Source organism: Lagopus leucura, unplaced genomic scaffold, assembly GCF_019238085.1.
Source record: "Lagopus leucura isolate 7727_CA_CO unplaced genomic scaffold, USGS_WTPT01 Super-Scaffold_100126, whole genome shotgun sequence".
In the NCBI taxonomy this organism is placed as follows: domain Eukaryota; kingdom Metazoa; phylum Chordata; class Aves; order Galliformes; family Phasianidae; genus Lagopus; species Lagopus leucura.
Genome location: NW_024962329.1, coordinates 169,205 through 190,804, shown reverse-complemented (window position 1 = coordinate 190,804; position 21,600 = coordinate 169,205). Strand labels below are relative to the sequence as shown.

The following is a 21,600-nucleotide window of genomic DNA, read 5'->3' as shown; positions in this document are numbered from 1 at the left end:
GCTGGCAACCCAGGAGCTGCATGCCCTGCAGTGACAGCAGCTGGCTCCAGGACACGGCGTCCCCACGGTTCCCAAGCCACCACACATGGCCAAGGCACGCGCAGCGCACACTGTCACGCTTGGCTGCCCCTTAGCACCAAGGTTTCATCCAGAAGGTTCTCAGTCCATCGCAGTGCTGGGGCTGGAAACAAGGTCACCACTGCCTGCGTCAGCATGTGGTCAGAGTCCAGGCAGTACCTGTAAACACACAGGAGTACGTCCCTGCACAGGGAGCGCTGTATCTGTTCCCCCAGGCTCCCAGGACTGATACCCCCAGGCATCATCTAAGCATGCAATGCAACTAATCCCACCCCAAATCACTTCCCCATGTTGCAGTGCCTCCATTCTGCTGCAATCCGAGGTGCAGGCCATCATGTCACAGCCCCTGGGGAGGGCAAATCCCTTTGCAGCTCCTGGCGACACAGTAGCCAACTGCCTGCTATGTGCCAGGGCTGGAGACAAACCTCACAGAATCCTGGCATACCGCAGCCCCAACCCAGCCCAGTGCAGTGGGGATGGGTTCCATGCTCCTGCAAGCTGGGGCTGTGCAGGCACTGGAGCAAGGGACCCCAAGCTGGGGGGTGAGAACAAGGCTCCAGCCAGCAGCCAAGGCAGAACCAATTAATCCAGCTTGATACAGCTATTACACATTAACTCCTTTGTTTATCCCATATTTTGCTGCAGAAGGGTCCTGCCAGCACACAGGGTCCAAGAGTACAGCCAGTGTACACTCACACGGCCATGCTGGGCATTGTGCCCACCACTGAAACTTTGCCCTCTCTGGTGAATGCCTGCAAACCAATACAGCCTCATAACACCACCAGCGTCCAGGATCTGATCATCAGAAGCCATGCTGACGAGCTATGCAAGAGATGGGTCAGAAAATGCATTAACATGCTTCTTTATTGGAGCTAGCTGGGCACCAGGCTGCCATCGTGCAGCATGTTCATCCTGTGCAGCATCCTTATCCCCAGTACTATTCCCAGCGCTCAGTGCTGCCACAGCAGCTGGCACCCAGCATCACCTGGAGGAGCAGTCACCAAACAGCAAAGCTCCAAGGGCAGCTCCATCACCACAGAGGCACCTGACTACCTCGGTAGGATAGAGCCTCACATCCGTGACCTGAAGGAGGAAGTGAGCAGGGCAGGTCCCAGCCAGCTGGCTGCACTCCCTCCACCACTCCCTCCACCATTCCTGCCCTCCAGGAATGCAGCCCAATGGCTGGACACTGGCTGTCTGTGCCAGCACCTGTCCTCCTTTTTGACCCCATTAGTGCCCACCAAATGGGGAGCCCAGACTGATGTTGACAAAGCCACTGTATTGGAAGGGTGACAGGCGTGGGGCACAGGTGGCCGCAGGCAGGCAGGCGAGGGGGTTGGCTCCACACACCCCTATCTCCTGCTCGCTGCTGAAATAGATGCTGTCAGGCGAGTACAGCGAGGGGTCCTCGTCAAAGTAGTTGTAGGGCCTCAGGAAAAAGCCGACACTGTTCCCCACAGTCACTGTGTTGGGGATGTCCTCAGCATGAGGAACATGAAGGAACCCCACAGAAATCCACGCAACCAGGTCCTAGGACAAAAAGGGGAGACCAGAGCATCTCATCAGCTGCACCGACCGTTCCAGCCCTGTTCCCCCACCCGCTGTGACCATGAAGTCCCAGCCACAAGCAGTCCTATGGAGCTCAATACTCCCACTCACCTCGTTAGCGATGGTTTCATCATTGATGAAGTCAGCAAAAGTGACAGTGGGTGTCCAAGGGTCATTCTGGTTGTAGACACTGGTGCTGGTGGGTTCCTCCTCCTTCCTCCTGGTGACAGCCAGCTTGTACCTGTTAGAGCAGGAGGCACTGTGACACCAGGCAGGGCATAGAGTGGGTGCAGCACAAGTGGCAGCTCCAGAACTATGGGACTTGCCAGCCCAATGCTTTGACTTTAGGTCTAAATTATGCAACCTCCCCCAGAACACAGGCCGTTAAATTTCACCCTGGCCACAAGCCAGCACTGCAGTTTTCCAAAACATTTTTCCAAGAGGCATCCTGTCCTTCTGCAGAGGAGTCAAGACCTACAGATACCAATGCAGCCCTTGGGAAAACATGTGATCGTTCTAAATTAAACTTATCTGGGGTCAGATTCCTGCCTGGGAACTACTATGAACAGACGCCATTGAGCAATTTTTGTAGGGACTGTCAGAGACAAGAAGTAGACGAGCTTGTTATTTAACCCTTCCCTGCAGACAGGCTTGTCAGCAGGAGGGGATCAGGCTGGGGATGGGTGGCTGGGAAGCTTCTCAGCACCCGCAGGACGGGTATTAGTGGGTCCCCTTGGTGCAGAACACAGGGCTGCCCACGCACTGCGTGCCTAGGCTGCTTGCAGCACAATTGCAGCTTGCGGCCTCAGCCCCCCACCTACCTGCCCCAACTGATGGCTTTCTCCATGGGGCTGCTGGTGGGCAGGTGCTCCCCGGGGAAGCTGACCACCTGCACTCGATAGCTGCGAAGGTGTCCCCAGCGGTTGGGCTTTGGGCCGGTGAAGGAGAGGTAGCGGGGGAGAGAGGCATTGAGGGGGAACGCCGCCTCATTCTCTCTCTCCAGCCTCTCCCGGCGGAGGAACGGCTGCTGCAGGGTGTTCTCTGGGCTCCAGGGGATGCTCACTGTCTGGTACCCCATGTCATGGGACTCCAGTGAGTTCAGCTGCCCTATGAAGTAAAAGGGAGAATCCCCTTGAATTCCACACCCTGGGTAGGGCTGCATCTCACCAAGAAATGCAGCTAAAGAGCAGCATTTTGAGATACAGAGCATGTCTGTAGGCAAAGCGCTCACCCACGGGGCCAATGGCCTTCTCAAGCCCTGGTGACCGCACAAGATGAGACCTACCATCAATATCCAGGTCTACCTTGTAGTGAATGTGGTGCAGGTGCATCGTCCCCAGTGTGTGTGGCCCAACTCTGTTGCCATAGTCAGTGCCCTGGTCATGGAGGAAGGAGGAACTGATGTAGCCGGTGGCATGGACCCGGACCTCCACAGCCCCATTGCTGTAGAACATGAAGTCCCAGACGTAGTCATAGTTAACGAGTGTGGAGACAGCACGAATAACCAGGGTGTTCTTCCGCAGCCCTCCATAGTACAAGGAGTGTGCATCAGAGAAGTGCCGCCGCAGAGGAAGGGAAGTGTCGTGCTCAAAAATGCAGAGTGAATTCTGGTTGGTTCTGGGGACATCTGACTCGGACAGGTAGTGCCGATCCACATAGGTGGCCATGTAGGGACAGTCAACACCTCTGACCAGCTCGTAGGCAAATCTGCCGATGCCAAAACTGCCATCGAGGTAGCGGGTGGACATACCCCCAGGGCAGTTGGAGCCATACAGAGCCAAGGCTTCCTGCAGGCTCAGCTCATAGATTATTCTTTCCCCGCGGAAACGGATGTCGAAGAGCCGTGGGCCAGTGTTGGGGTTCATGCCAAAAGCAATGCTCCAGCCGTGGTAGGTGACACGGTTGTCCCTGACGCTGTACCGCGGCCCCTGGGGCTCAAACTGAAGTGGCCCCGGAGCACCAGGTGAGCGGAGGGGTCTCATGGAGCCCAGCACCGTGTCTTCCTGGGGCTTCTGAACCACAATCACCTTCAGCGACTTGGTCACAAATGCATTCTCCAGCTCAGCGGTGCTGTGGAAGTAGCGTCCATTGTAGAAGACCTGGCGCAGGTACCACTGGGAGACATCGAGCGGCCCATGCTCCACCAGCACCTCCAGCCCCACAGGCAGGACGAAGTAACCACTGCCAGCAATGCCATGGAAGAGGACAAACCACGTGGTGCGGTCTCCGGACTTGAGGCCACGGGGTGCAGTGGTGATAGTGGCCAGGTCGGTTCCATCAGATGCACAGCATGCAGCGAGGAAGCGTGGTGCCTTCCTCAGCTCCTTCTGGATGAGCTCGTTGATGGCTGCATACTCCACACCAGTGACAGCTCTGCGGTGGTACGGCACCTTCCCCCCGTACTTCTGCACCGTGATGTCCCGGTGGTACGTCGGTGCCGGCAGTGGGCCCACCACGTACTCGGTGACGTTGGGCTCTGCCTGGGCCCCAAAGTACAGCACAGCCAGCGCCTCGCGGGGTGGGGGAGCCCCTCCGACATCCAGGAACCGCAGCACTTCTGCCTTGGCTGGAAGCTGCACGTCCACGGAGGCAATGCAGTTGTCAGAAGGTTTGGCACGCGCTGCATCAGCCAGCGGCACCCCGAGGCTGACCCGCAGGTACTGCACCACCTGGGCCAGCTCCTCGGTTGTCAGGTCGGCAAAGACCCGGCTGTGGCCGTCGTCCGCTTCCTCCTGTGCCAAGGGCTGCTGCTGGCAGGAGCTGGGGACGCGTGCCCGGGTCAGCAGCACGCAGACGAGGGCAAAGATTGTGGCCAGGGCCAGGAGGAGCAGCACAACCACGGTTTTCATGTTCATGGCTGCTGCTGGTTTCGAGGCTTTTTGAGTCGCTGCTTCTCCCAGCTTGGATTTGGTGGGCTGGGCGTTTTTTCTCCCTTGTCTTCTGAAGAGAGGATGGCCTGGATGAGCTCATAGGGAGGGCGCACTGCAGTGCTCTCAGACATGCCTGGATTTGCTGGAAGCCATAAAAGGCAACTCTGCTCTGCTTCCTCCAGCAGACCACAGTTTTAAACGAACTCTCTGCTCCTGTCCTTCCCTGTTTGACCCACAGGCTTCGCTGCAGCACAAGGAGGACGCAGGCGGACAGCGGGGAGGAAAGGAGTGTGCCCCCGGCACTGCCTTCTCCTCGCCTTCCATGCGCTGAACACTGTGCCCCAGGACCCCCCAGCAGCCATTGCTGGAAGCGTAAAACAAGACAGGCAGAATAGCACTGGATTTTTTTCTTTTTTCTTTTTTTTTTTTTTTTAACCTGACATTGGCACTACACAGCATTTGTTGCTACAACAGAGGAAGAGCATGTTCTCCTCACTTTTACCCCTGGCATGCAGCAGTTAGCAGAGACTCTGCAGATCTCTTCTGGGCAGCATGCTTCACTCATACAGATCACTACATTATAAAAGCCACAATAAAAAGTAAAGTTGTTACAGAACTGCAAACAAAGAAAATGCCACTAAAAGAAATGAATATCCATGGGAGATCAGTCAGCCTCTAATCCTGCTTCCTGGACCTTTAAAGCCTGCTGATATTTTGGAATCCGTCATAGGTGAATGGGGGGAAGCTTGGCAAGCAGGAGGCAGTTTGGGACAGGCAGGTGATGGGGTTAACCTCACATGCCATGAAGTTCTGCTCGCTGGTGAAAAACACACCATCGGGTGAGTAAATGGAGGGGTCCAAGTCGTAGTAGTTGTAGGGTCTCAGGAGAAAACCAACTGAATTTCCCACCGTCAAGGTGTTGGGAATATCTTCTGAGTGAGGGATATGGAGGAAACCAGCAGTTATCCAGGCCACAAGATCCTAGGCAGGAGGAGGTACATGAGTGCGGTTATTTTTGACTGAAATCTGTGCCTGGGGCACAGGAGAACAGAGGGTACCTCAGTGGGCACCCACAGCCCATGTTCCTACAGCCCAGCAACGCTCCAACCCGCTCTCCTCATGCTTTGCTGCTGTCCCAGTGGATCCCATGAGCAATGTGTGAGGTGGTGTGGCCGGCACCAGCAGCCCATGCCTCCAGCCCCTCCTCACCTCATTGGTGATAGTTTCATTATTGATGTAGTCAGCAAAAGCGACAGTGGGGGTCCAAGGGTCGTTCTGGTTGTAGACACTGGTGCTGGTGGGTTCTTCCTCCTTCCGCCTGGTGACAGCCAGCTTGTACCTGGGAACAAGGACAGAGACAGGACCCTGGGGGCAGGGCAGAGCTAAAGGCTGCTCCCTGGAGCCTGCAGATTACCAGGCTGGTCCTATGGAGTAACCAAAGTACCGGGCTGCATCAATCCCCTCCCTCCCCACAGGAAGCATCCCTGCAGCACCGCTTCAGCCAGTGAGGCTGGAGGCATTGCAGAGTACTCAGTGACCCCATCAGAGCAGTCTGACCTTGCCCAGCTGATGGCCCTCTCCATGGAGCTGGCTTCGGGAATGTGATCCCCTGCAAAGCTGATGATTTGAATCCTGTAGCCACGTTGGTGGCCCCACTTGTTTTTTTTGTTGGTTGCAAAGTAGATGTATCTGGGCATCGTGGAGTGGAGCCGGAAGGCAGCCTGGTCCTCTGTGTCCAGGGCCTTCTCAGTGAGCCGTGGACGCTCAATCTGCTGCTCTGGGTTCCAGGGAGCCTGTGCCACCTCAAATGCCATGTCATGGGCCACCAAAGAGTTCTTCACCTCTAGGAGGACAAAGCAAAGCAGCTGAGAACTTTCCTGCAGTCAGGTCCCACTCTCGCCATTGACCCTTCCTGCACCCCAGGCTCCAATCACCACTACCTGCAGACAAGAGTAACTATTGCTCCCTGGTTCTACTGCGCAATGGCATGCCATGCTCTGTAATGCAAGTTTGTTTAGCCGGTGAAACACAGCACTGTGTCATATGGTGCCATTCCTGTGCACTCTCGTCCTTGATGAGAGAGCAGAAAAGGAACCTCTCCAAGGACAGAAGAACCGGTATGAGCCCTGTCTGATTAACCCGAGCACCTGACAGCCCAAGCACCGTGTTTCTGCTCACCAGAATGCATCCTGCAAGGCTGCACCAGATAGAGCATGGGCTCTGAGCACATCTGCACATTACAAAAATGGAGCAGCTCTGGTCTTTCCACAAAGATGATACAACAGCCAAGAGCTCACAGCAACAGGAGCAGCACAAGAGCAAAGAAATCTAGTGATAGGATGGCCAAGAGATGATGAAGGATCCCAGCAGCAAACTTCTGCCAGCCTCCAGCACCTGCAAGGTTTGACCAGAGCTTTGGGACCAAGCCCCAGCATTGCAGGTGAAGTCAGCATGAGAGGCATGAGAGGCTGAGACCTATAGAAATGGACCCATGCAGCCACTGTCGTGCTTCTTCTCATCTTTTTTGTGACGTGGACAAAAACTTCCAATTCCATACCTCCCCTTCCAGTGACAGTTTGAGATTCCCTGTCTTTTCCCTATTTCTTTCATTTTGCAATCCCTCCTTTTTTTTTTTTTTTTTTCTCCCCTCCTCCACTCCAGAAGGACTCTAAAATCATCCTAAAAGGAGTAGTTATTAAGTTTCTAGGCATTTCTCAATGAGAAACAAACAAATTTAAAATACACAGTGGTAGTTTACAGCATATGAAATGTCAACAAGAGCACAAGGACGGATTGAAACAGAAGTTGTAGAGGAAAAAAAACAACCTTAACGCTCTCTATGAGAGCACATCACCTACCCTACATGTGGGAAGAAAAACTAGTGGGGGAGTCTGAAAGAACGCATAGAGAGCCCAAAAGAGACAAAACCCAGACCTACCCCCCACATCCAAATGTATTTTAAAGTTGACAGGACAAGTGCGTATTGTAGCCACAATCCTAAATCCTACTGCTGTACCATCTCCATGGAAAAAGGAGGAGCTCATATACCCCGTGACCCGGAATTTGGCTTTGACAGTTCTGTTCTGGTAGAAGATGAAGTCTCACAGCTCCATATTGGTTTTCTGCCACCACATTAATTCAGATCCTTCTGTTTCCTGTCTCACTTCCAGCCCCTCTTCTCTGAAGGCCTTGCAGCAGGTCTCGTGTAGGGGATGCTATGCTTGTGCGGCACAGGGGGTAGGAGAACCCCTCAGACACCCTGCATTGCCTCTAGTCCTGGTACTCAGCTCAGCATAAACACTTCCTTTCCCCTGCTTGGGCCTTGACATAACTCTTCTCCACTGCTCTTGCTCCAAGGTGTGCTCCAGGTGTGCAAACAAAGCAGGGAATGCAGAGATACAGCAGCCACATAAATGGACCTTTAGCTGCTTTAGCGTGCTCTCAAGCCTTGTTCACAGGAAGGGGATCAGATTCAGCTCTGTTTTTGATCGTAATGCCGAAAAGCAGCATTACTCAAGGCTACATGTAGCAGGAGTCATGGAGCTGCACTGCTGCTGGGCTTGGGCACAGGCAGCCCACAGCCTCCCGATGGATCCTGCTGGTTCTCTGAATATGTAAAACATTTCCCACCCCTTTTACAGGAGCAGGTTTCAATAGAAAATATCCCACACCACCAGCTGGTGCTCTCTGCTGCAGTGCAGCCCCAATGCCTTCCTGACTTGCAGAATCTGGATCAGCCTGGGAGGGAAAATAAATCCAATGTGCTCAGCCTGTATGCACTGCAGGGCAGCACTCAGCCCTTCACTGCAGCAGAGAGCTGCTCCCACAGGAACCCATGCCCCCACATGCAGGATCAAGGAATACTCTGGTTCCTCGCAATAGCTGATGAGACACAGGCTCAGGATCTAGCTACACAGATTTCCTTGAAAGGGATGGAAGGACAGATGTGCAGATGGTCAGTGCTGCACACCACACAGGAGAGCACGGATTTCCCCAAGGCATGAGAGGATGCCACGAATAGCACCAGGCATTGCAGGAGCCAGCTCACACATCTTGTGCTGCAGACAGGGCTGTGCCTGCTCCGTCTGCCTGGCCACGCTTTTGGCAACATGCACCGTGCCAGACATGGGGCCTCAAGGAAACACAGATGTTTTGCAGCTGCTACTTTTCATACTTTCCCTAGGATGAATACAGAGCTCCCAGACAATTTCCTCTGCCTGTAACTCCATTACCTGGACAGACAACTACACACACAGAAAAAGAATTTCGCAATTAAAGGTTGGGAGACAGAAAAAGCAGAGATCTGACAGCAACCGCAAGGGACTCCAGAGACCAGAATCCCCCCCGAGACATTCCCCATTATAATGGCATAAATGAAAGGGAGGTAAGACCTACCTCCCACATCCAAGTCCACTTTATAGTTGACAAAATGGGTGTGAATTGTACCCAAGGTATGCTCCCAAATTCTATTGCCATACTGCAGACCATTCCCATGGAAAAAGGATGAGCTCGTGTACCCTGTGGCCTGGACTTTGCCTTCGATGGCCCCGTTCTGGTAGAAGATGAAGTCCCAGACATAGTCGTAGTTACCCACAGTGGTGATGGATCTAAGGACCAGCGCGGAGTTGACCATCCCACCATAGTACATCGACTGTAGGTTGGAGTAGTGGCGCCGCAGAGGGGAGCCCAGGTTCTGCTCAAAAATGCAGAGGGCCGCCGTCCTCCTGCTGTAGCTCAAGCCCTCATGTAGGGTGTGCGTGTCCACATAGGTGGCCGTGTACGGGCAGTCGACCCCACGCACCAGGGGTGAGGAGTAGCGCCCAATGCCAAAGCTGCTGTCCATGTAGCGGGTGGACATCCCGCCAGGGCAGTTGGAGCCATACACTGACAGCGCCTCCTGCACACTCATCTCGTACACAACCCTCTCCCCATTGAACCGGATGTCAAACAGGCGCATGCCCGTCATCACACTCATTCCAAAGGCAAAGCTCCAGGCCTGGAAGATGATGAGGTTGTTCCTGATGCTGTACCGTGGCCCCTGGGGCTCATACTGCAAGGGGAACGTCGCGGCCACTGGTGCTCGGGGCCTCATAGACGAGAAGTCCCCATCCCACGGTGCTCTTTTTACCTTCTCCACATGGACACCACCCTGCACATAGATTCTCTCCAGCTCAGACATGTCCCTGTAGTATTGGCCGTTGTAGAAGACTCTGTGGACTGCCCACTGTGTGAGATCCAGGCTGCTGTGGTCCACCAGCACCTCCAGCCCCATCGGGTGCAGGAAGAACCCACTCACATTCTGAAACATGACAAACCAGGTGAGCCGATCTCCAGATCGGGATCCACGGGGAGCAGCTGTCACAGCAGCCAGGTTGGCCCCATCATACTCCATCACTTGGTCCATGAAGAATGGAGCTGCAGGGAACACCTGTTTTTTAAAAAAATCAGCAACCTGTTTGTATTCAGCAGGCAATGCTGGTCTGCGGTGGTACGGCACCTTCCCCCCGTACTTCTGCACCGTGATGTCCCGGTGGTACGTCGGTGCCGGCAGTGGGCCCACCACGTACTCGGTGACGTTGGGCTCTGCCTGGGCCCCAAAGTACAGCACAGCCAGCGCCTCGCGGGGCGGGGGAGCCCCTCCGGCATCCAGGAACCGCAGCACTTCTGCCTTGGCCGGAAGCTGCACGTCCACGGAGGCAATGCAGTTGTCAGAAGGTTTGGCACGCGCTGCATCAGCCAGCGGCACCCCGAGGCTGACCCGCAGGTACTGCACCACCTGGGCCAGCTCCTCGGCTGTCAGGTCGGCAAAGACCCGGCTGTGGCCGTCGTCCGCTTCCTCCTGTGCCAAGGGCTGCTGCTGGCAGGAGCTGGGGGCCTGTGCCCGGGTCAGCAGCACGCAGATGAGGGCAAAGATTGTGGCCAGGGCCAGGAGGAGCAGCACAACCACGGTTTTCATGTTCATGGCTGCTGCTGGTTTCGAGGCTTTTTGAGTCGCTTTTGGAGCAGGGCTTCTGCTGCTGCTTCTGCCAGTTTATGCTGCAGTGGATGGAGTAGCAAGGAAAGTACAAAAGACTGGGAGAGGCTAGGGGAGGAGATCTGAAGTTAGTGGTGAGCAGAAAGAGCAGCTCTCACTCACTGCATCCTACTCTGCCTTCTTCCAAGAGCTGCTGCCCTGAGAGAACCACGGGGGATACAGTCAGTGACTCAGACAAACTTCACATCACTGTTACTTTTTCAGTCCTGCCCAGTTTCCTGAGGCTGTAATAACGACAATCCTGTAGTCATACCAAGGTGGTTGGGACCACAGTGAGGCTCTCACAGACTGGGAATTGTTGCCACACTGTAGAATTTCACCTCTTTGCAACTTGTCAAATTTCCTTGTTTATCAGGCTGCTTCCTTGCAAACACTCTCCCTGGCAGCATGATTTCAAACTTGGAGTTACTTTTTATTTTAGTTTTTAAAATCTTCTACGTGGAAGCCTTTGTGAAAACACATCCACCTGTGTAGTAGTAAAAAAAAACTTTGGCAGGCATAGAGAGCTGGAGTTTAGGACGATATACTGGCCCCGGTGCAGCATGAACAACTAGCTCTTAGTTTGCATCTCTGAGTATTCATTAACTAATTAATCCCCATCATTCCACTGGAACAAGTTCAAGTAAGTTTTGCCTCTGCCTCAAATTCTAAGGTAAACTGCGGTGCAGCTTCAGAGAAGTTCCCTCAAGGACAGCCTTTGATCTGTGGCATCCACACAGGCAGCGCCAGCAGCCCCCTGCTGTCCCACTGCACAGGCTGAGCAGCCACCTCCAGTGTGTCTCCCAAAGGCTGTGAGAGCTCCCTCAGCCATTGCCACCCAAAGTCTCTGCTGTTCTCACAGCATCACCGAGCAGGACGGGGGGTTCTTTGCTGCCACACAGCAAACACCAGAGACAGACAAGACACACTGCTTCAGTTGCAGTCCCTGCCTGTCCCTGAGCTGGTGCTGAGAAATACAAGCAATCCAAGAGAACCACAGCTGGAGGTTGAACCCAACATTTCCATTCCTGCTGCCAGCCTCACCTCACCTCACCCTGGCCTTCCCTTTTTCCTCCAGAGTTTCCCAGTGGCAGGCTATCCCAGCCTGCAGCACCATTTAATCTTCTTCCTCTGCTCCGGGTCTTGCCCTAGACTCAGCCTTTCCTGAGCCACACTTACCAGACATCGCACTGGCAGGCAGGCAGCTAGATGGTTTTAGGACACCCTACATTATCTTCACCACAGTGGACAGCTGTCAACCTTCTTTAACCTCAGCTGCAGCCATGCAGGCAGAGTCGCTTCATGCAAGCAGAAGTCCCTTCTGCTCACTGCCTGTTGCACCAGTAAAGCCACAGTAGTCATCTCATGTAGCTGCTGACCAGAAGAGGAGAACCCTGTGACAAAGATGCAAGTAGTGGGAAGAGACAGGACCTATGATAAAAGAGCTTTGGCAATACAGGCTGTAATATCTACAGGTTTTAGAGGTACCCTGTCCCACCAGCTTTCCACTGATCTCTGACAGCAGAATCAGATGCCTGAATAGCCCTAGATTAAGTAAAAGTAGTGCTGAATTCCAAGATAGCATTCCAGCTATGAAGTCAACAAGGCTTTAAGGGTTACTTTGCGTTGGGTCCCAAGGAGAAAGTCCCTTTTGGTGTAAAGCCTAGAACACAGTACTCCATTGCACTTAGAGTGCAGAGAGGAAGTGCTTTTGTACTGTTGAAGGTTGGGAACAGAGTCAAGACATACCTCCTGCCTCCAGGAATTTAACTGGCCTCTGCTGCAGCACACCTCTGCACAGCTGGGCTGAGCCTGCTGCACAAACCACATCTACCTTTACATTTCCCTGTAGCAAAAATAGCAGATAATTTAGTTTCAACTTTGCCTACTGGTGCTGCATCTCATGTCCCTAAAAGCCAAAGCACAAGCTGCAATTAGATTGTCATTTTTTAAGCAGCAGTAATTTAAGAGAACTGGATAAACTTCACAGGCCTTACACTGCCCCACAAATGACAACTCAACCCTGCAGCTTGTCTGTCAGATGTCTGAAAATAAAGTGTGGGAACACTTCTGTGCACGCTGGGGATTTGGAATGCAACAAAAGAACAGAAGCCCCAGTCAAATGATGTCCACATGATGAACAAATCCACAGCACACACCCTGGGTCTGCTCAATTAGTTGGCACTAACTGATCTCTGTGCTGCCTCTGTCCTGCTGCAGGGTACGTGCCAAGGCTGTCATGCCTAATATCATGTGTCATTTAATGATGCCCATTTCTGCTGTACCTTTCAAGCTGAAGACTTTTACAGTTTGTAACAAGAATCAGCCTCTATTTTCTGGGAGTTCTGTTCCAGAACAAATACAAGAACTAAACCCATTGCTATCCTTCAGCAGACATTTCAGGAAGCAGGGCAATTATTTGAGTCTGAAGAGATGAGAAACCCTTATCAACATGCAAGTGATAAAAAATGTTGAGGGACTCTTAAGTATAACACATACCACAGGAACAGCATCTTCTCCAAAAGGACCCTGAAGCAACTTAAAGCTAGCCTAGAATTTTGAAGATGACACATCTCACTAATAGCAGCATGACTTGTTTATGAGCTGCGTGGTACAAAAAAAAAAAACCAACTGTCCACAGCTCATTTCCCCAGTCTAATTAGCCCATGACTCTTCCCTACCTAACATGGAGAATTCACATCATACCAGTTTATTTTGACCATGTGGTTGCTTTTAGGCACTGCTTGTCAGTGCAACACGTCAAGTAAAGTGCCAGTATCTTCCAAACAAAGCACAGTAGCTGGGAGTTTGCTGTGCTTTGCTCACACAGAAAGGTAGAGCTGGCAAAAATAGTCCCTCAAATTTATAGGAACCAAAGCACAGACAGGCAGCCTTTTGAGTCAGTGACTGCCAAGCAGCTGGGTAAAGAGTATACTGAGCACACACAAATTCTTGCTAGTTTTCCTGACACGGGTACATCCCAAGCAGATCCCAAGTCAAACTTCAGACTCAACCTCCCACTCTCTCACCTTTCACAGTCAGCTTGTGTAAAACAGACTGCTGGAAATTGCTTGACACTTACTCATGCTGGCTAGCGTTTTTGTCTGAACACAACTGCTGTGCACTTATTCTTATTTCAAAGTTCTAATCTCCACTGCAAATGCAAGCTGGGATGTCTCAAGAAGCTGTGAGTTAGAGTCCTGACAGCACACTGCCGCTTCTCTGGGAAGGAAGAGCAGAAACCACCGCACCAAGGGGTGAGGATCCCAGACAATAAACCTTCCCCTGCTCCTCAGCACGAAACGTGCTTCTCACCAACACCTGTCAGCACAGCAGTGCTGGACATTTCATCCTTCCACAGGACTGCTGGCACAGGGCTGCTGTGGGCTCCTTTTCTCCTGGCCGTATCAAGGTGGACCTCTTCTGCCATACGGCATTGAGCAATGCCAACAGTAATCTTTTCAGCAATAGCTCCTGCCTCCTCAGCCCCAGGGACCTGTGCTGTCAGTTCCTTACCCATCTTCACCAAGAAGTGTGGGCACCAGGACTTTTCCACTCCACAGGAAGCACAGTGGCCCAGCAGGAGGCAGAATACAGCTGTCTACAAGCTGCTGCTTATGCTTCGTCTTGGAGGCTGAAGACTTTGCAGACAGGTCGGCCAGGAGGCCAGGTCTCACCCAGCCTCCCAGCACTCCTCAGGCTGGATCACAGCCCCCACCTAGTGGCAACCAAGCTGTGAGGGACACAGCCTCCCTATCACAAAGCAGAACAGGCTGGACTTCAGCAGCTCACAGACAGGAAGCTGGGGAATGAATGCCACTTGGCTGAACACTGCAGAGCAGGTCCCTGCAGCCCAGGCTGTATGCCATACGTGCTGAGGAACAGGAACGAGAACAAAAGCATGCTTCTGAGAAACGCTGAGGATGCTTTGGCCCATGTCTCCTTTGTACTGCACACACAGTAAAATCAAGAGAATAACAGACCATCCTCTGAATACACTTGTCAGGTATGATACTCAGATGCCTGTCCTACAACACTGCAGACATCTGCTCTGCACAGATGCAGGGGCAGCTGTGAAGTGAGTTGCAGCTCTTAGAACACCATCATGCAAATGACTTGTACCTGTCCAGTTATACCTGGACCCAAGACAGCCTGAGTCCAACACAAAGGACAAGAACAGGGCAGATCTCATCAAACTCAAGCCCCTGGGCCTAATATAAGGCATGCTGAAGGAGCAGAAACAATCTTCAAAGCAGCACACGCATAGCAGTATCAACAGTCAAAAAGAAGAATGAGGAGAACATATGGAAGGAACCACTGGATGTGTGAAAGGCATGGCCAAGAGCAGACACCAACACTGCAGAGCGATTCTAAGAGCTCAGTATCACAGACAAGGGGCTAGCTTAAAAGAATTCAAAGTACCTTATTTTAATTTCCTGATATGGTAAAAGTTTACATAGTTTCATCTGGCAAAGAGAGCTCAACAAATTAAAATAAATCAATACAAAGAAACACAAGGGGGAGTGCTGCTCCCAGATAGCAGCTACAACGCAGTTGGTTTGTTACAGAATATTTATTAGTGGGAAGACTAAGGTTGACTCACTACAAACAACAACAGAAGAGTCTATAGAAAGGGCTGGCGGCCCTCCACACTCCGGGGAAATCCCTAGGAAACCAGCAAGAGACAACATGGCTCTTAGAGGTGGAAGCAGAAAAAGAAAACAAAAACAAAATTTAAAAAAAAAAAAAAAAAAAAAAAAAAAGAGAGAGAGAGAGAGAGAGAGAAAGTTCATTTCTTTTGTCACTGTTGTTACAACGAAGTTAACACAACTATTAAGGCTACTGCACAATAAGAATATATGGGTGTAACGAGACCTGGGAAACAGTGAGGTTCCAGAAATAAATGATTTAACATTCCCTGAATATGGGACTTAAGTAGAAATACTATAAATAAAAAATTTGGAGCCTGCAGCATTATGGGTTCACTTCCCACACACAAAAACTGACGCAACACAACCAATCATTTCCAAAGGGGGTTGTAATGGACCATGAAATGTTCCAGCAGCTTAGAGGAGTCAGTAGGCACACAAGGGTGCTCTTTTGCAGGGGAAAGAATACAAGGTTTGCAACGGTACCAGGTGGGAATTGGCCATCCTCACCCCAAGCACTACTGTCACAGCTGGCCTGCTGTGCCTGACAGCTGGAAGCACTGCCAGAAGAAAGCAGGTTGCATTCTGATCACACATGGAATCTACCAGGAGTTTAGCATCAGACCTCTGGCTCCTCCCTTGGAGGGAGCCTGGGCAAAAGCAACTTATACTGAGGAGGCATGAAGACTCCCGTGAAGTTGGTTTTAACCAAGAAAGTGACTCTAGTCAATTTGCAAATTGGAGCAGAAGCCACATGCGCTCACAACCAGCCAGTACAGCAATCAGCCCCAGTGACAAGCACCACCTTCAGCTCTGCATTGACCTGCTCAGAACCAAGGCAGAGACAGATGGGCCACACTCTACTGAGTCAAAAAAGCCACAGAACAATTACAGACCTCTCAGTGGCACTGGAACGTGGCTCTGGCCACCAACCCAGACGGGGCAGAATCCTGTCTTTGCAAATAAGTCAGTGCAGAGCATTGGCAAAGGGGCTCAACTACAGCCAGCACTGAAGAGAGCTGGCTTTCAGTGACTGCACCACCACCCAGGCCTTATCTTGTGCTGAAGACTGTCTGCCTTGTTCACAGAGACCACAGAGAAGTCTCCAGCCAAGAGATGGAACACGACAAGGGCCTGGTCTCTACTGTAGCTCCTACTCAGGCAAGAAGAAAGGCATGAAGGAATGTTCCTGCCTGGCTGGCGCTCTGCTCTCACTCTGCAGTAGCCTCTAGGGCATCCCAAAGCAGCAAGGCCTTTTTCTTTACCAGATACTAGAGGGAGGGAGAGCTCCTGAGACCTGAATAAAACCAATCACAAAACTAGGTGAGAATTTCTTTAGATTTTAACTAAGAATGCAATACTATTTCCAGCCAGTTTCCCATCTCGATAGTCATGTAACAAACCAAGGCAATGACGGTCTTTAGTTGACTGAACAGTTCTCAAGTTCAAACGTTGACACTTAATAAAGGGTCTCAGCATTGCTGCTCCGAGGCCTCTTGATCTTCTCAATGTTTTTAAGGATCATGTCATGCAAAGTGACCTGCAAAAAGGGAGAACACAACTCAGAAATGAAGGAGGGGAGTGTCACTTAGCATTCAGGATTCACAACAACCACTGACTTGAGCAATATCACAGCTCATTCTGGTACTACTTTCAACCCCTGCTTGCAATCACATTTCTGCTTAAAACAAGCACAAAAAGAAGACATCAATACAGAGTACAGAAATGGTTTCTACTGCCTGAAGAATTTAGGATTGCAGGTTCCCACAGCAGTGCACAGAATATTTTGTGCTCAGCTTTCATGAATACTCAAGTTGGAAACACCCACATCTCTGGGAGATGGTGGGGAGGCAATAAACACTTAGTTCTTCTTGCTAGTGCCAAAGCAGACCAGGAAAGACATAGGCTTCTCGCCAGGACTAGCTGTAATCATAGGGAAAGGGGAGAGCAGCAGAAGGATCGAAAGGGCTCTTTCTGTTATGTGGAGAGCCAGCGAGAGCTCTGTTTTTTCACTTACATACTGATTCCTCAGCTCTGAAATGATCAGGCGCAGACTGATGTACTCCTTCTCGTCAATCTCTGTCACTGTGCGGCGGTAGTCCTCCTGCAGGAAACAGATGCATGGCTAAGTGGCCTGAGCTCAGGTGTGCTTCCATGTACCAACTGAAGGTCCTACCTTTTACAAAGGAATCCCCCTTTCAGTTTCTTCTCTTCTGATGAAGATATTCTGTACTCTAATATAGCCCACCCTTTTCCCACAGCGCCCTTAGCTCAAAAAGGACAGTGATGGAGTAGCCTGAAGAGTCCCAAAAAGGAGCAGCACGTAAACAGTAAAGCACCACTTCCCCATTTACTTACCACATGAGGGTACTTAGCTATTTTGGACACCAACTTGGCTCTTGTGATATAATACCTGTTAGGAAAACGGAGACAAATCAGACAAACAGTACCAAGATTTTTCCAGACACAACCTGCCCCAGCAAAGCTGAAGGACCTTCCCCGAAAGGTTACTTTTCCCAGCAGCACTCCCAGAGAGAGCTCTGTTTCTTCATACCTAGAAATCTGGTCCAGATAGGATGCTGCCTCACTCTCCACAGTTCGAAGCTCAGCGACTGTTTCCTCCTGCAAAGGAAGCCTTCTCATGAAATACTCATACTGAAATTGGCCATCGTGGCTCTAGAAGTACCCTGTCTCAGCAGTTCCATGTCAAGCTCAGATTTGGATTTTAAAACCTAAACCAACTCCACCACTGCAGACACTGGATACAATCAAATGATTTGGAAGAACCTAGAGGTCCACGCTCTTGGGGCATAGCTCTCTGCCACAGTAGGGCACACAGCCTGCCAACGGCTTACGGGCTGGTTTGGCCCGGTTCCATGACTAGCAGGGCAGAGGTATCCACAGACCCATGTCCTGAGAAAAGGAAAAGGGAAAAAAGGAGAAAAAGGTAGAGAGATGGGCCTTAAAACAGCGGCAACAATCTGAGGAGAAACAAACTAATTTACTAAATCAGATATCGAAACGTAAGACAACACACTATAATACAAAACCACGACACAGCCAATGATATCTTACCTGAATAGAAACACCAAAGTTGTTTCCATCTTCTATCCTGGGAATTAGAAGTTGCACCCACATTTTGACCTGCAGAAGAAAGATCACTATAAACAGATCACTGCCAAGATTTTTACAGAGAAATCTTGTAATTTTTTCCAAAAGCCCCCTATGACCGTGTCTTTGCCATGCAGCTCATGATAAACTCCTACAGGTTCTCCAGGCTCCCACACCACTTCTGAGTAGATTAAACTTCTCATATGGCTGAGAAGCCACACAAGCATAGCAGCTTCTCAAGGGAAGCTCCCCTGATTGTGCCCAAGTGGCTCTCAGCAGGTGTTGGTTACTATGCAAGAGGGTGAAGAAAAGCCTCAAGAAAGGAGCCTGCAAAACAGACATCCTCCTTCACAAGGTGTACTACAGAACTCCCTGAGAGCTCAGAAAAGGAACATTTCCCTGCACCTACCTGTCAGACTTCACAAGTGCAGGATTCATACCACTATCATTTATAAGATACAGAGGAATCTGCTCCTTCAGCGAACCTTCACACAAGGAGCAAAAGTATTCTAGTGCCCCCATCTGCTCCAGAACTCAGGGATGCAGCCCATACCCACCGTATTACACTTCTCAATAAGCAGCCTGATCTCTGGTTTCACTTTCTCAATGATGTCCACCAGCTGCTGGTTGCTCTTCAGCATCCCATTGGGCATCACAAACACTTTGGTACCTACAGTGGCAGAGAAGGCAAACGCATCACCTCTATGTGGGAACAGATGCACCAGAAGATCAGACTAAAGGTCCACCTGAGCATCATGTCTCCTACAAAGGCTAGCAGTGGACACTGAGCCAGGACACAGCTAACCAGCCAGGAGGGGGGAAACTGGGCATGGGCTAGCCGTGATTGCCACAAAGGAAAGAAGAGAGGAAATACAGACTTAGACGAGAACTGGAGAGCTCTAGCCTGCTGAGCCTAGGTACAAGGATTTTCCTGACATGCGTGTAAGAAATTATTCTGCCTCAGCTTAATCCAAAACCAGAGGTCTTCCTCCAGATGTAAAAAGCTTTTAGAATAGATCCATGGGGAGGCCAGCTGCTCATCAACACACTATGCCTAAGCAACTGCTACTTATGTCGATCAGAGAAATCCAAATCCTGCTGCTTCTAAGAGCTAGAACCTGACTCCACCACAAGAGAATATCTGTAGGTCAGGCTCTGAGGCTGCAGAGACAGGTCTGCATAAGCAGCAGATGCTGTCAGGTCAGGGCAAGTGGGACTGAAGTCATTTCATTCTCTTAAGGCACGGCTCAAGGGGCAGGCAGCAACAAAGAGACTCGGGGATTCTTACCCTGAAAGGTCTCTTCACGGTCTTCCAGCTTCCTCTTTTTCATATTTGGCTAAAATATACAAAATGTTTTACTTACAAACTAGTCGTAAGCTATAAAACTGTTGCAGAGGAAGTAAGGATAACATTAGGGCCTCTGCTACACTCCTGGGTTCTAACCATCCGTCTTTAAAAACAAAGGAACACTGTGAAGGACAGCATCACCCTCCAGCAGACTTCCCAAGATCGGGAGACCAATTCCTGAAAGCCTTTGGGAGGCTGTTTGTTAACTAAGAATATACTAATCCAACACAGACCAGGCCATGCAGTTTTAATTATCAGAAGCAGGAGCTCAGCCAAGAGAGTAACCTTACCCCGTCCAGTCCATCATGGCTGTTTGTGAGAAGAATTGGGTCAGGCACTGGGAGATTCATGTCTGAATGGATCTGAGTGAGATCGTGAATATTCAGGATAGGCTCCTGGAAAATAATGCATACTTGTTATTTAATTATGAAATAACGACTTCTATCACAGTAAGCACAATAAGATGACAAAAGTTTTACATCTCCAAACACAAAATAAGGACGAATACAAAAAAAACTCCAACAATAGGACCGTTAGCAAGACCTCCCTCTGTCCAAGAGCAGAGTGCCAGCTCTAGATTACGATCAAAGCTATTGTCTGTCTGCAGCGCTGGGCATGCTGGAGTCCTATAGCATCATGAAGGACAGCCCAAAGCTACTGAATGCGTAAGAACAGTAAATGTGTCGATCACATGAAGAAAACGGAAACAGGAATCACTCCCTCTAGAGCTAGCAGCGTTTCAGTACATGCACGCAACAAAGCCATTGCTTCGCTTCTCTGCATTATGGTGATATACACAAGATAAATGCACAGGAAGGATCTGTTCCAGTCACATCACCTTCCAGCACACAGTTTGAAAATAAAATAGAATACAGAAGATAGCACGTATATCTTACTTTCAGGAACCCATCGAGTTCTAACAGCTTCTTTGGGAAAAAGTTTGCCACTAGATCTTCAGCCTGATAGAGAAAAAAGAGATTATGAAGTGAAACAATGCCACGAATTCATCATGAGCTAACAAAAACACCAGGAAAATTGACTCTCCAAAGCCAGGAAACAGCATGGCACATAAGTTCTGCCTTCCAACAAACTCCACACAAAGCCAAATGGAAAAAAAAAAGACGTGGAGTGGGCCACAAGGCTGTATAATCTCATCTCAGCCAATGACTAAAGTGAGCTATGCACACTTCTAAGATTACAGAAGACACTCAAACGTCAAAAAGACATGCCAAGCTAGCTCTTTCCTCTCAGAGGATACTCACCTCGCTTGTGATCCGCTCTCTGAAGGAGTCAACCTACAGAAGAAACAAAGCAACAGTTCAGGACAGTCCTAAAAAATTCCCCAACTCAACCGTAGCTGGGCGCTGCGCCATGCACGGATGGAGCCTGCCTCAGGTCCGAACCCCGGGCACCAACTTGTTCCTGTGAGCGCACGGCGGAGGGCCGGGAGACCCCAGGATGGACGAGAAGCAGCCGAACGCAGCCCGCGCCTCCCTCACTTGCACGGGCCGAGTTCCAAAGGCCAACGCACGGCGCGAGGAGCCCAGAACAAAAGCCGCGAGGCCGCAGACCGCCAGCTTCAGCGCAGGCTGAACGCAGCACACACCGAGCGGAAACAGCGCGGGCGCGGCCCGGCCGCGGCCCAGCAGGAGACTCCGATCGGACAGCGGCGGAAGAAGGAGCGGCGGGGCGGAGTGGGCCGGGCCGCGCTAGGGAGGCGCGGAGAAACGGCTGAACGGCCCCCGCGGAGGTGCCGGGCCCGCCCCGAGGCCCGGGCAGACTCCACGGGGAGGGCCGGCAGCAGCGGCGGGCCGTTAAGCGGCCGAGAGCAGCGGGCGCACCTTGAGCTTCACCTCCGGGTCCACCTTGAGCAGCGAGGCCATACCGGCAGGTGCGAATCCGGGTCTCGCCGTGCCACGGGCCGCGCCTGCCGCCACCCCACCGCCGGCTCCGCTGCCGCCGGAAGTGAGGTCACGCCGCGTG

The 21,600-nt window shown here is 51.3% G+C and overlaps 2 protein-coding genes across 7 annotated transcripts; both read right to left on the bottom strand.

Moving 5' to 3' along the window:
• Positions 1–924: 924 nt before the first annotated feature.
• On the bottom strand, positions 925–11,900 carry LOC122189088 (membrane primary amine oxidase-like). 4 transcript variants are annotated; one of them, XM_042887903.1, is made up of 5 exons: positions 9,994–11,160; positions 2,912–4,016; positions 2,448–2,733; positions 1,738–1,867; positions 925–1,608 (listed from the first exon to the last, which is right to left on the bottom strand). In XM_042887903.1, the coding sequence occupies exons 1-5, from the start codon at positions 10,456–10,458 to the stop codon at positions 1,309–1,311; spliced, it is 2,286 nt and encodes a 761-aa protein (XP_042743837.1). In that variant the 5' UTR covers positions 10,459–11,160; the 3' UTR covers positions 925–1,308. The 4 variants fall into 4 exon arrangements, with proteins under 4 accessions (XP_042743837.1, XP_042743835.1, XP_042743838.1 ...); XM_042887901.1 differs by lacking the exon at positions 9,994–11,160 and having other exon boundaries at positions 2,912–5,182; XM_042887904.1 differs by lacking the exons at positions 925–1,608; positions 1,738–1,867; positions 2,448–2,733; positions 2,912–4,016 and adding exons at positions 4,488–5,477; positions 5,706–5,835; positions 6,054–6,339 and having other exon boundaries at positions 8,892–11,900.
• Positions 6,259–21,570, bottom strand: PSME3 (proteasome activator subunit 3). Of its 3 annotated transcripts, none has more exons than XR_006181707.1 (12): positions 21,459–21,570; positions 20,880–20,912; positions 20,514–20,576; positions 19,908–20,012; positions 19,558–19,606; positions 18,827–18,939; positions 18,234–18,302; positions 17,713–17,780; positions 17,517–17,571; positions 17,176–17,262; positions 16,562–16,698; positions 6,259–6,339 (listed from the first exon to the last, which is right to left on the bottom strand). XR_006181707.1 is itself a non-coding variant. In XM_042887910.1 (11 exons), the coding sequence occupies exons 1-11, from the start codon at positions 21,498–21,500 to the stop codon at positions 16,618–16,620; spliced, it is 765 nt and encodes a 254-aa protein (XP_042743844.1). In that variant the 5' UTR covers positions 21,501–21,570; the 3' UTR covers positions 15,530–16,617. The 3 variants fall into 3 exon arrangements, 1 of the variants encoding a protein (XP_042743844.1); XR_006181706.1 differs by lacking the exon at positions 6,259–6,339 and adding an exon at positions 14,922–15,204; XM_042887910.1 differs by lacking the exon at positions 6,259–6,339 and having other exon boundaries at positions 15,530–16,698.
• Positions 21,571–21,600: the final 30 nt, after the last annotated feature.

What these genes read in the sequence shown, in the direction of transcription:
- LOC122189088 (XM_042887903.1), bottom strand. Translation starts at nt 10,458, where the DNA reads ATGAACATGAAAACCGTGGTTGTGCTGCTCCTCCTGGCCCTGGCCACA. An exon ending in GGTAGACCTGGATATTGATG is followed by an intron (nt 2,734 to 2,911) that starts GTAGGTCTCATC and finishes TTTACTTCATAG; the next exon opens with GGCAGCTGAACTCACTGGAG. An exon ending in AAAGCCATCAGTTGGGGCAG is followed by an intron (nt 1,868 to 2,447) that starts GTAGGTGGGGGG and finishes CTGCTCTAACAG; the next exon opens with GTACAAGCTGGCTGTCACCA.
- PSME3 (XM_042887910.1), bottom strand. Translation starts at nt 21,500, where the DNA reads ATGGCCTCGCTGCTCAAGGTGGACCCGGAGGTGAAGCTCAAG. An exon ending in ACCCGGAGGTGAAGCTCAAG is followed by an intron (nt 20,913 to 21,458) that starts GTGCGCCCGCTG and finishes TTTCTTCTGTAG; the next exon opens with GTTGACTCCTTCAGAGAGCG. An exon ending in GCCATGATGGACTGGACGGG is followed by an intron (nt 19,607 to 19,907) that starts GTAAGGTTACTC and finishes TGTATATTTTAG; the next exon opens with CCAAATATGAAAAAGAGGAA.